Here is an 11,447-nt window from a genome sequence, read left to right as displayed (position 1 = left end):
AACGCTGCTGGCAGAGCCTCACATCATCAGCACCAGTGGATATTCAAGCAGTCCATTTGAAGTCTTCCCATCCAATCTCCACTGCTGTTCAGTTTTTGTTATTTTCTTCAGACATGAGCTTGATGTGTCTGGAATCTGGTGAGATTGGGAGGAGTATTTCAGTTTAGTGAAGTGATCTTCACTGAGATATGGTGTCGGTTCGATAAACACCGAAGAACAGAAGATTCACGGCATCTGATATCACTACTAAGATTTCATTATCCTATTATAAAGACCAATACAAGTCTTTTAGGGGGAGCCTAAAAGTAGGACCATATGCTTTGACTGTAATATGTACTGAATACACTGTGCTGTGTTGATGCCAGTAATGGCCTGTACTTTACACTAGCAGTGCAAGTCAAATGAAAACTTTAAATGCAGCTTTGTCCTTCTACATCGGTGCAGAACGAACTGTACCTTGAATATATTTATACTCGCAGGTTAGATAATAAAAATAGTAACTCTTTGTGTATATCTGTGTACATGCAGATACTTATCTAAAATTACAAAAGAAAAAACATGAGTCGGTAATTATAGTTAATGTAAAAAAATTATTGTTGAATTGATGTTATAAATACATGTAGGCTACAAGTTAAGGTGAGCGGTCTGTAGTTATATCGGGAACTTGAGGCATCACTGCCAGAGAATTAATGAATTAATAAAACGAAGAACATTTTTGCCAAACTCAGACTATCGTGATACACACCTATCTCGTGCGTTTATTTACTCCCGATTTACAATCAGTGCGTGTAATGTTGCGCGACTTGCCAAGGGGGGGCGCTGCGGCCACTTCAACTTGCTCGTGACTCCTTGTGCGAGAGCGAAGCCTCTCCCGGAAAGGTCAAGCACCCTCCGTTTGTTCGTTTCGTGCACGCGCGTGCGCTCGCGGTAGCGCGAGAGTGGTGGCCGGGGCCCGGTGCGCACGTGAGAGTAACGGTTGGTTCGTAAGAAATGCGCGTTTCTGCCGGGCTGTCTCGTGCGCTCTCGTTTGTTACAGGAGGAAAAACGAAAGCTGAGGTCGGTGTTTGGGTGTATACAACCTAAATTAAAGTGTAAAAAGATACGGAAAATAATAAGACCCAAAATTGTCATGTAAATACAGTTTGGCTTAAACTTTTGAATTCGACGCACTTATGTGAATAACAGGCTCTGGGAGTCAAAACTGAACGCCACGGGCCAATTTGTTTTTTTTATCAAGCTCCTGCCCCAGGGAGCTAAATATGATGGCATCTTTACTTCGGTCGATTTAATATTGAATTAAGGCCTGATAGTAAGACTGTGGTGACAGCAAAGGAGAAAATACCACTTCAATTTTCATTCTTCGCGAAGACATAAGATGTAGTGAACCGAACTATAGTCCCTCCTAAGCTCCTCAAGGACCCCTGATGGACCGGCTAGGGAGCAACAAAAATGCACACGGGCATCGCCGAGTAAAAGGGCATTTTCAGCGACCCTGTGGCGCTGCCGTATCTTCAAAGTTTCTCGGGCAGTACTTGCACTAGCCCGGAGCTCCGGCTGGCGGAGAGAAATCACTTCCCCCTGAGCCAAGGAGACACCGGAGAAAGGCTGGATTTAAAACCCGCCCTCCGGAGGGATCTCGTTTCCCCCAAAAACCTCCCATTTTTTTCTCTCTCTCTCTCTCTCTTTCTCTTTCTCACTCACTCTTCTCTCTCTCTCTTTCCCCCTGTCCCTCTCTCGTCCCTCTCTCTTCCTTTACCTTTATCCCTCGCTTTTCGCCGTTTCCCCCACCACAATCATGGATCTCACGGCGAGATGTTTGTTTCTTCTGCCCTGTCTCGGTGTGATATTGGCGATCGATTTGGAAGCGATTGATCCAGGCTACTATGTGGAGCCCACTGCCACATCAGAGGCGATCGACTACAAGGATCCCTGTAAAGCTGGTGAGATTTTCTCCCTTTTTTTTTTTTTTTTTTTTTTTTTTTTTGGTAGTGCGCTGTGTGATTTACCTTATTTATGTGGAGGTAGAAACATGCCACGAATCTGTTTGTGGAGCTTGCAGAGATCAGCCCCGGAATCGCTTTTAGAGAGATGACAGTAGTGGATGTAGTTTTTAAAAGGCTTGAGAGAACAAATTGTGCGTTTGTTTTGTGCCGATTGACATAGTTTCTGCAGTTTGAAACATTTGAAGAGCACACTCAGTCGCCTAGAATAACCCAGCTCGCAGAGTGGCTGCAAAGATTGCACGACTGAAAATAAAAAGGATGAGTCTCTGTACACATTTCCGAGACATGAAAAGTTTTGTCTTAAGTGCTTGTTGAAAAGTTACAATCTGCTGTTTGAGACAAATGCACTTTTATTCTTCAAAACGCGATCATGTAGTTCCTGCGAGCTGTCTGCCGTGTATTATTAAAAAGTCTGAGTTGCTGGGAAAACAATGGATTTCTGCACTTTGGTTTTAAGACTTCTGCTCCCTTTCTGGTTGTTTTTTGTCACTGCACTAACATTCTTTTTTTCTTTTCTTTTTTTTTCTACGGGCTGTTCACACAGCCATTAAAACAAAGTGGAGGAGGGGAGATAGAGTACAGTGGAGCTTAGAAATTATGCACACATAATTCTGTTGGCGGTTGTTTTATGGCTCCAAGTATAAATATGTCTGCTTCTTTCCTGCTGTGGAGAGACCTGCATATTTTCCCATTATTTTGCCAAAGCATATCAGACTTGTCATTGTAATCTTTTTTTCTCTACTGTGAACTCACTGTCTTGCCAAATCCCTTTGGGGGAGTTTGAACAGATTGTGTTTTCCATCTGGTGAAAGTATTCAGGTTACAGATACAGAGAGTCGGCTTCAGTCGAAATGACCTCTGAAGTCTTGGAAGTTCTAACTGTTTTGGCAATTGACAATTTCTGATGTGGCAGCCGATTATAAAACACAATTCAATCCTCCGGCTTTCAGCTGCCCGCCTATCCGTTTTTTTCTTTTCCTCAGAGAAGATTAATACGTTTCAAGGGAGACGTAAAGAAAAAAAAAAAAAGAGAAAAAAAGATGTAAAAGTTTTTTAAGAGCGTTGTGGTTTTACATAAACATGACAAAGGTCAGGCTGCGGATGAACCATGTCCCATGTACAAATCAGTGAATATGTTGCTTCCTGGATATGTTTTTATGTTTACAGCGAGTCATCCAAGTGGTCATCCAGATTGTTTTGCACCATTTGTACGGATTTACTGGACATGACGTGATCAGACGTGTCCTTAAGACTGAACAGTAAACTGACAACGGGTTGACGATGCTGTGTTCAAATTATTCTTATGCTTTTTTCAAGAAATCATTGAATTCATTGAACAGAAATATCTCAGCAGGGGTCGTCCCACTTGACAATCACTAATCATGATTGGGTGTTTGTCTTGTCTGTGAGGATGTTATCATTATTGTGTCATTTGAATAGAGCCTAGTTTTGTTTATGGTTTCCTCTGGGCGCGTCTGCAGACAGGTGGTTGGGAGACGGTCACAAGTACTTTACAAACTCCCACTCTCTTAACCCTCCCGGTCTCCAGCTCTTCCAACACCCACCTGCTATTCTCCTTCCTACTAAGCAGCAAAATGTCCAAGATCTCTCAGCTCTCCCTTTTACTCCTCACTCCTCCTCACTCAGTTGATACACCAGAGACAAAATTTTCCACTATAGTCCACTCCATACTAGCGTTTGAAAACCCTAGTATAGAGTTGATGTTGCGCGAATTATTGATTTTCTCTTTTTTTCTCGTTTTTCAATCACATCTCTGCACTGAGTCCATATTTCATCACTTTCTGTGGCCCTGAGGTCTGCACTTTCGTGTCATGCAGCTTCCGCTCAGGAAAATGTTTACAGTTGTGTGAAGTTTCTGATGCAGTAGAGGAGCTCTGTGACCTCTGTAAGGCTATCAGTAAAGTTTTTTATTATTTTTTTTTTTTACATTTTTACAAATTGATTAGGGGATACTTTTGTGAAATTGTTTTTTCTGATGTTCTCTTGAAGGCGAACATAATGACTCCCATTCAGGTGTTTGTGAAACACAAGAGGACTTGAGAATGTTGTTGTCATACTGAGCTAATTTGTCCTTGCTAATCAGTTGGCTAATTTACCAAGTGGTGACCATTTCATTCAATTTCCTCAGAGTATTTAAAATTCATTTAGGGAGTTCTTCATTTTTTGCCACTAGCATTTTGTGCCACGCCTCCCCAGTTTAAAAAAAAAACCCTCAAAAATGTTCACATTTACAAAGCATAAAATAACTCATCGCTACACCAGACATGACAGAAATGTGCATTGATTGGAGAGAGCAGTTCAATAACATTGAAGTAATGCCATCTATTTAGGAAGTTAACCAGTGGAAAATTCCATAGTTTGCAGAACTCCAAACTTGGCAGCATCCCAGGAAGTCATTTAAGACTCTAACAACCCACTAAGATTAGATCCACTCATTTTCCAAATGAAAAATGGATGAGAACCAGTCACGCTCATTGTCTTCTCGGCTTAAATTATAATCATGACAGAATCCACTGGTTCAACGTGTTCATATGCATTAATTCATGAAACAGACATCTTAATCTACTCTGGGCTCCTGTGACAGCATTGTCTGTCTGTGCAGTCCGCTGAGCATATTGGAGCTTTGGATACATCCTCTTGCGTTTGAGCTCCTGTGCTCCTGTGGCCTAAGCTGCAGACAGGGCAACCTGAACACACTCTTCTTCTCTTGTCCTCTCTTATGCAAGTGGTTTTCTCGTCTCCCTGGGCCCCCAGCTCTCTCCTCTGACTGGCTCAGGCACTTCACACAGACTGTAGGTCATTCACCTCGTGCCAAGGGAAAGCACGGCTGCAAGGTGGAGGGCAGGTCAGTCACTCTGTGCCACACCAGCCGAGGTGAGGTGAGTGCAGGCCATTCACGAGGGGGCTCGGTAGGTTATCCCCAGGCCGCTTCCTGCCTCTGAAGATCTTGTTGCTTTCAACAGAAACGTATGTAATTCCTCTTGTAGCTCAATGTCGGTCCTTGACCTTGATTTGGTCCATTTAAAATACATTAGCTGGATTCTTTTGGATGAACAATGTTTTAGAGCTTTTATTTTCTCATAAGTCCAGTTTTTAAGAAAAGCCGCTGTGAATATAATATGATGTAAAGATCCAAAACAATCATCTGTTAAAAAGCATCAACATGAATTTTTAACATTAAGTTGACCCAGACTAGTGGAATTATGTGACCAGGTTTTTCTGTGAATTGACGCCTTTCACAAAACTGTAAAGTTTGGTTTTATTTATATCTTTGTGTTTCGTTCATTAGAGTCTCTGAAAATGCCAACTTGTTAAGCAGCTCCATCCCTCAGTCCTGCTCTGGCAGTGTGATGGGCCTGTTGAACTTCATGATTGGGCCTTCAAGCAACACTTAAGCAGATGCTTTTTCTTTTATCATGGAATGCAGGCTGCATAGCCAAGCCCACACTGGGTGTTTTTTTTTTTGTTTTGTTTTTTTTGTTTTTTTTATTACAGGACCCCTGCAACTTCTCTCTCTGCAGGGCTCTGGTGATTAGGGAGCCGATCTATTAGCACGATCTCAGTGCATTAGTTGGAACAATATGTTTGTCATCAAAGCTTAGTAATAACTAATCTTGCATTACATTAATACTAAGTCTGAATAAGGGGGCCTAAGTAACAGCAAATGCATTGGAAGAGAGCTCATTTGAATGGCTCAAAGGATGCCCAATTAGCCTACAGTAATGAGCAGCTTAACAGTCACTTTTTCATTATTTACAGTGTATTTTTTCTAAATAATTAATCAATGCTACATTGATGTTCATCTGGAAGAACTGTTTTTCTGTTCCCTGCACTTGTAGTAATTACATAAGGTGTTTTTGTCAGCTGCAGATAGCTATTATTTATGGAAATTGTTAAGGGTTTGAGATATCTTCCAGATTTAGTTCCACAAACCCATTTAAACTTTGCTTTGGACATCTGTTCTAAAAAAACCTGCTCTTACCTCACGCCAGACTGTGTGAGTATGTTTTAGTCTGTTGTCTAAACCAAAAATATGAAGTGTGGATGGTCAAAATAAGTTTTGTCAAAGGTCAAAATCCCTGCAGTGTGGCAATGAATTATTCATATATGTAAGGAGCTCCAATACTTTGTATCGTTGACATAAAAAAAGACAAATGGCTAGCGAGCTGACGAGACATTAGAGGGGGTTCGACTGGCAGTAGGATATATCAGTAATCAGCGGCAGGAATGAGCTGGGAAATCCAATCTGCTAATGGGCTTGATGGAGTGTGAAATGTTAAAGGGGAGGCAGTCTCTTGCTGTGTGCCCTTTGCAGCTGAAGCCACTCACATCTTGTCAATAAGATTGAAGCTGTAGTGTGGTGACAGTAACTCGTTCTTGATCTGCTGTGGCTGATGAGACTTCAGGCTTTTATTGGAAAATAATTACTGAAATCTCAGGCTGCAGCTTGAGACTTCGCCAGAACGTTGCTTCTAATTATACCTTAGTTACCTTTTTTTCCAAATGAGCAGTCTGCAGATAAGCTGACTTTTTTTCTCTTCCGCCTAGGGCTCAAAATGCAGTGTTAGGAAATGTCAAGGTACGCGTTTGCTGAAGAAACAGCTGGTGTTGTTTTTAAAGAGGAGAAAGGTGCCATATTTACATGACAACAGGCCTGCATAATAGAATTCATCATTCCTTCGTTATGATTATGCGTTTTTTTCTTCTTAGAAACAGTTTGTCTCAATATTAATGTTGCACCGACTTTGCTACTTAGCGACTTTTTTTCGCTGCAGTTTTACACACACAGTGTCTGAAGGGAGAATGGCTACATTGGCCAGCATTTGGCAGAAAGGGCTGGTACAGAATGAGACCTGAAAAGTGATACTTACACTGTCATCAGATAGTAATCACCTTAACGCAATACACTATTGGCCTCTATTGCTATTCAAATGCTGCGTTTGTTACCAAACACGGGCTGTGAAAGGCGGTGCCGAGGTATTGTGATGCATTCCAGGCTTACATGTTGGCCAGGCTTTCTCATCCCTCATCATTAGGTCTTCTATGGGGAAGGACTCTCTAAATGTCTCTATAAGCACAATGAGGTGTAAACCGTGACCTCAGAGTAGAGCTGGCCTGCTCCATATAGGCCGGTGTTAGTGTCTATATAGGCTTAGTATTGATGTTTGTGCATGTTTCAGTGGCAGATGTCCTGGTCTGGTATTCACGGAAGGAGATTTGTGGGAATCGTCCTGGAGTATTTGACACTGCAGAGGTCAAGGCTAGGGCATTACACGAATCAATGGGATTAATTTGATTGAGATTTCATGTGTAATCTGACTGGATATACTGATTGATGGGGGGCAGTCTGAGATGAGAAGGATTATGATGGTTTAGATTAACTAAAAAAAAATTAAATGGGGGGGAGAGGTTGGAATTTATCACACGTCAAAATTATTCATTCCAACGTTTCATCCAACGTCTCTCTCTTATATTCAGTTTAGTCACACATACACACATACATTTTCACTCAAAGTGAAATGCCTACTTTTCTGACTATTTCTTTTTCTGACTAAAAAGCGATGTGTGAGCTAGGACAGCAAGTAAAACTTCCACTACTGTTACTTAACTGTTCTGCATAGATATTAGTGTTATCACTGCAGCTTTTGTCATTTGGGTAATGAATAATATTTGGAGAGATGCAGCACTGTACTCTATGGTGATCACTTGCCATCTGCCACGTTCACTGGGCTTTAATCTACAGTACAACACACCCATCTCTCTGTGTTGGTACATTATATCATTACAGCACTCTGTATCTAGATGAGTTTATCACCTTTCTTCATAGCCTGTCCTCAATACCAGTCCAGAGTTGTGTACAAAAGATTCCTAAATACGTGTGTCTGTGGATAATTAAAGCCAGGAGACAAGGGGATTAATTCACAATCCCTGCGAGTCTTTCCATAAACCTGCAACAGCATCTCCAGGACAACTGCTGCGCCCGGGGGAAATGAGTCCTAATGCCGCCGGGCTGTGCATTTGCTCACTTCAATCTCCACTGCTGTCTGAGAACAATGACACTGCGGATTAACCGGCCTGTCTCCAGCACAGTGGTGGATGATTGGGACTCAGCCATGGGCAGAGAGCGCAGCACTCTGTGAACCTCATGGGGGTGGGAGAGAGCCTGCACTTCGTTATTTAGTCAGGGCCTGCACATAACACTGCTTATATGGTGCAAATTGACACTACAATTGTGTTTTAATTTTCTGTCAATATGGAGTGAAAAAGAGTTTCAGAGACTTGCTTTGAATATGGTTTTATATGACAGCAACTTGGAATTAATTGTTTGAGTAATGTCTGTTCTTTTTAGTGCTCAGCCAGTTCTGGGGATAAAAAATGTGACGATAAAAGAAACAAAAAAGTCCTTCTGTAGCCAGCTTATCCGTCCTATACTGCATGACATCTGTCTCACGGTTTTGGTTGGAGTGAATTAGTGTTTTTTCAGGCACAAATTAGAGGATCCCTTTGACCTCTGGAATTTAGACCTGTCCTCTGTGCAGGCCCGGTCTTGCCAGCAGAGATCTACACCTTTCCTTATTACCGTCATTAGCCTCTAAGCCCTAACACAGTCATTCAGCTGTGTGCCCTCTACGACCTGCAGGGTGGAGGCTGGCCTGCATCCACCAAATCCAACTCCACATTGTTTCAATAATAACTCCTCTGGTGAATAGGGACGTGAGCCAAGTGTTTTTTTTATCTTTGTTTCTATTGTGCTTTTCATCCCTTTCTCTCTTCTCTTAGACATCTATCAAACTTTTAATCAAGTGTAGGAGATAAAAGACTTATCCTTTCTATGTTTTTTTGTGTGTGTTTGCTAAAACAAAAATCCATGAGCTGCCTCAAAATTAAAATCAATTTTCTTGGTTTTGTCACAGTAAGAGTAGCTTGTATTGGGGGTGGCACATTGAAGATTTACAGAGCTGAACTTTCAACAAACAAAACCACTGTAAATCCCTCCCATTAACTCTATAGTTTAGTGGTTCTCCTGGCTTCTTATCCTTCAGGGTTGGTCCCCCCTCCACCACACTAACCTCCAAACACACATCCAGAAGGCTGTCATTTTCTTTCTGCTCCACATGTGCCTTCCCTATTCAGAGTTGTGGTGTGGGCAGAGGGGATATGCCTTCTTCCTCTCCTCCCTTCCTGTCTTGTTGTTATCTATTGTTCGGACATGGGTCGCAGTGCCACCACTTTCCTACCTCTCCCTCTCTGCCTCTTCCAATCTCCTCATCAACCCCAACCCCCCCCCTCCCCCCCCAACTCCTGCACACAACACAGGCAATAAATTCTGGAAACGTGCTGGTGTTAAAAGCCTGTAAAACTGAGCGCCCTGTCTCTGCGGAGAGGACTCCCAGCTTATCCTCCGAAGAAATAGGGCATTTAGTAAGGAATCCCATAAAGCACATTCCTCATAAAGTGGGTGTGTTTGGTTATTTTTCCCTCTCCTTGGCCTCATTAAAGAGCTATTACTCGTTCAAGGTGCCCCATATTACTCCATCGAGGCAGTGTCAGTGTCTCACTATATCATATCTGATAGCTCTCATTAGCTATCCATTGGCACTAAAGCACACAGTGTGAGTTTTGTTGTTTGGTAACATCTGGACTGAACTTGCCTCAATTAATCATGTCAACAGTAAGGTTTCTGAGTTCATACTCTCTTCAGTGCATGAGCTTTCATGAGCCAATATGTTGCTTACATTTGTATCCTGTAATTTGGAGTCGAGACAAAGCGGCCCTCCCGTAATCCATACAGAATACTGCTGTTTCGCAATTCCATTTCTATTTCACTGCAATCAAAGGATAAACAGAACAGAATAAAGAGAAGAATGAAGTATATATTTTTATATGGGTGTGTTACACACTCTAAGCTTTTCCTCAAGTGATTTGACTGGGCCTCCATGCAGCCAACTCAGTCTGAGCAGCAGGAAAAGCTTGAGGCTACAGGGTGCTGCAAGCTGATGCTCCATACAGTGGAATTGCCTTACATGTCATCTGACATGCACCGTCTCTGTTTGTCTATTTCAGCTGCCTTTCTGGGAGACATCGCTCTGGATGAGGAGGACCTGCGGTCGTTTAAAGTGGACAGAATAATAGATTTGGCTCAGAGAACCGTCCAGATTGTTAATCACACAGATACAGGTAATAACAATAGAAACCACTTCTTCAAACATTACCTACTAAGGTTTAAATCATTATTAGAGCACTGAGGCAAAGTGATTTGGATTATCACTCCAGATAAAATTGTAATAAAACACCTGAAATTAATATAGTTCCCACATTTTGTTTCTCATTTGGGAGTACTTATATACAAGGACATTTTACAGTCTAACACTACAACTGTCAAACCACTCAGATCCTCTCCAAGTGAGTATCAGCAGCAGCACCTGTTTGATATCAACTTTGTGTTATTCATGAGCTCTCTTTAAATGTTTATGCCCACAAATATCCTGTTATCACTACACATTGCTACACCTGCATCTCCGTGTTCAACAGTAATTGCTGGGCTTTGTCAGGGTAAATGTTGTTCTTAAAATGAAAGGCAGTATTCAAGCAACAGCTGTGAGTCAGCAGGGACTGATCCCATAAAGCATTGGTGAGCATGAACCAACAGGTACGTGTGTGTTGCTGTCTGTGCTTGAACGTTATCAGTTTGCCGTTTTCCACTTGAATTACTGACCATGATTAGGAAAAGAAACACTTTGCAGGATTAAAAATACATTTCAACTGGTCTTAAAATATCCACCCAGCAAGATTGGTTTTCAAACTAAATAGTGACCTCTGAGGCAGGGAATGAAGAGGAGACTCATGGCTCAGGGCTGCAACAGAGACAGAATGTGTGTACACACTCATCTCTGAATATCCATTTGTCCACTTAAGCAGGTTAGTCACAGCACATCTAATTGTTGTGTAGTGGAAAGGCTATTATAGTGTTCAAAATGAAAAAGACTATCTAAACAGTGGTATTACGTAAGACTGTTCTTTAAAAATACAACAAGTATGGGTGCAGCATTAATTCCCAGTCATATTTTATTCCCATGTAGCTTCCTAAGGCTGCACAGGCAATCTTCCACTTCAGTATATATACCAGATCACCTTACACAGTTTGGGTTCCTAATTAGTAGTCAAGATAACCTTTACACATGGTTACAAATCCTTATTAGGTCACCATATGAAGTACATACAAATCTATTAAATGTCCAAGAGTCGAACATTTCAGTCATAATGTATGTAGTTATGAATCAACACACAATGTGTCTTAAAGGACAGTCAAGTTTCATGACAAAAAAGTACAAAATTGGATAGTAAAATAATGGTTTTTTTTAGTCTTCACATTCCACTCTTTCCTGATTAGTTCTCAGTATACTCTATGCACATCATTCAAAA

General features: G+C 41.6%; 1 protein-coding gene across 2 annotated transcripts in view; it reads left to right on the top strand.

Annotated features, from left to right (window-relative positions):
• The first annotated feature begins 1,705 nt into the window (after positions 1-1,705).
• bmp1a (bone morphogenetic protein 1a) overlaps positions 1,706-11,447 on the top strand; it is a 31,297-nt gene continuing 21,555 nt past the window's right edge. The window contains exons 1-2 of one of the 2 annotated variants that reach the window (XM_040155880.1): positions 1,706-1,940; positions 10,089-10,202. In XM_040155880.1, coding sequence (XP_040011814.1) covers positions 1,796-1,940; positions 10,089-10,202 — 259 coding nt within the window. In that variant the 5' untranslated portion in view covers positions 1,706-1,795. The remainder of the gene's footprint in view (positions 1,941-10,088; positions 10,203-11,447) is intronic. The other variant, XM_040155882.1, reaches the window with a different exon arrangement.

This window comes from Xiphias gladius, chromosome 19, assembly GCF_016859285.1.
Source record: "Xiphias gladius isolate SHS-SW01 ecotype Sanya breed wild chromosome 19, ASM1685928v1, whole genome shotgun sequence".
In the NCBI taxonomy this organism is placed as follows: Eukaryota; Metazoa; Chordata; class Actinopteri; order Istiophoriformes; family Xiphiidae; genus Xiphias; species Xiphias gladius.
This window is presented reverse-complemented; position numbering and strand designations above follow the sequence as displayed.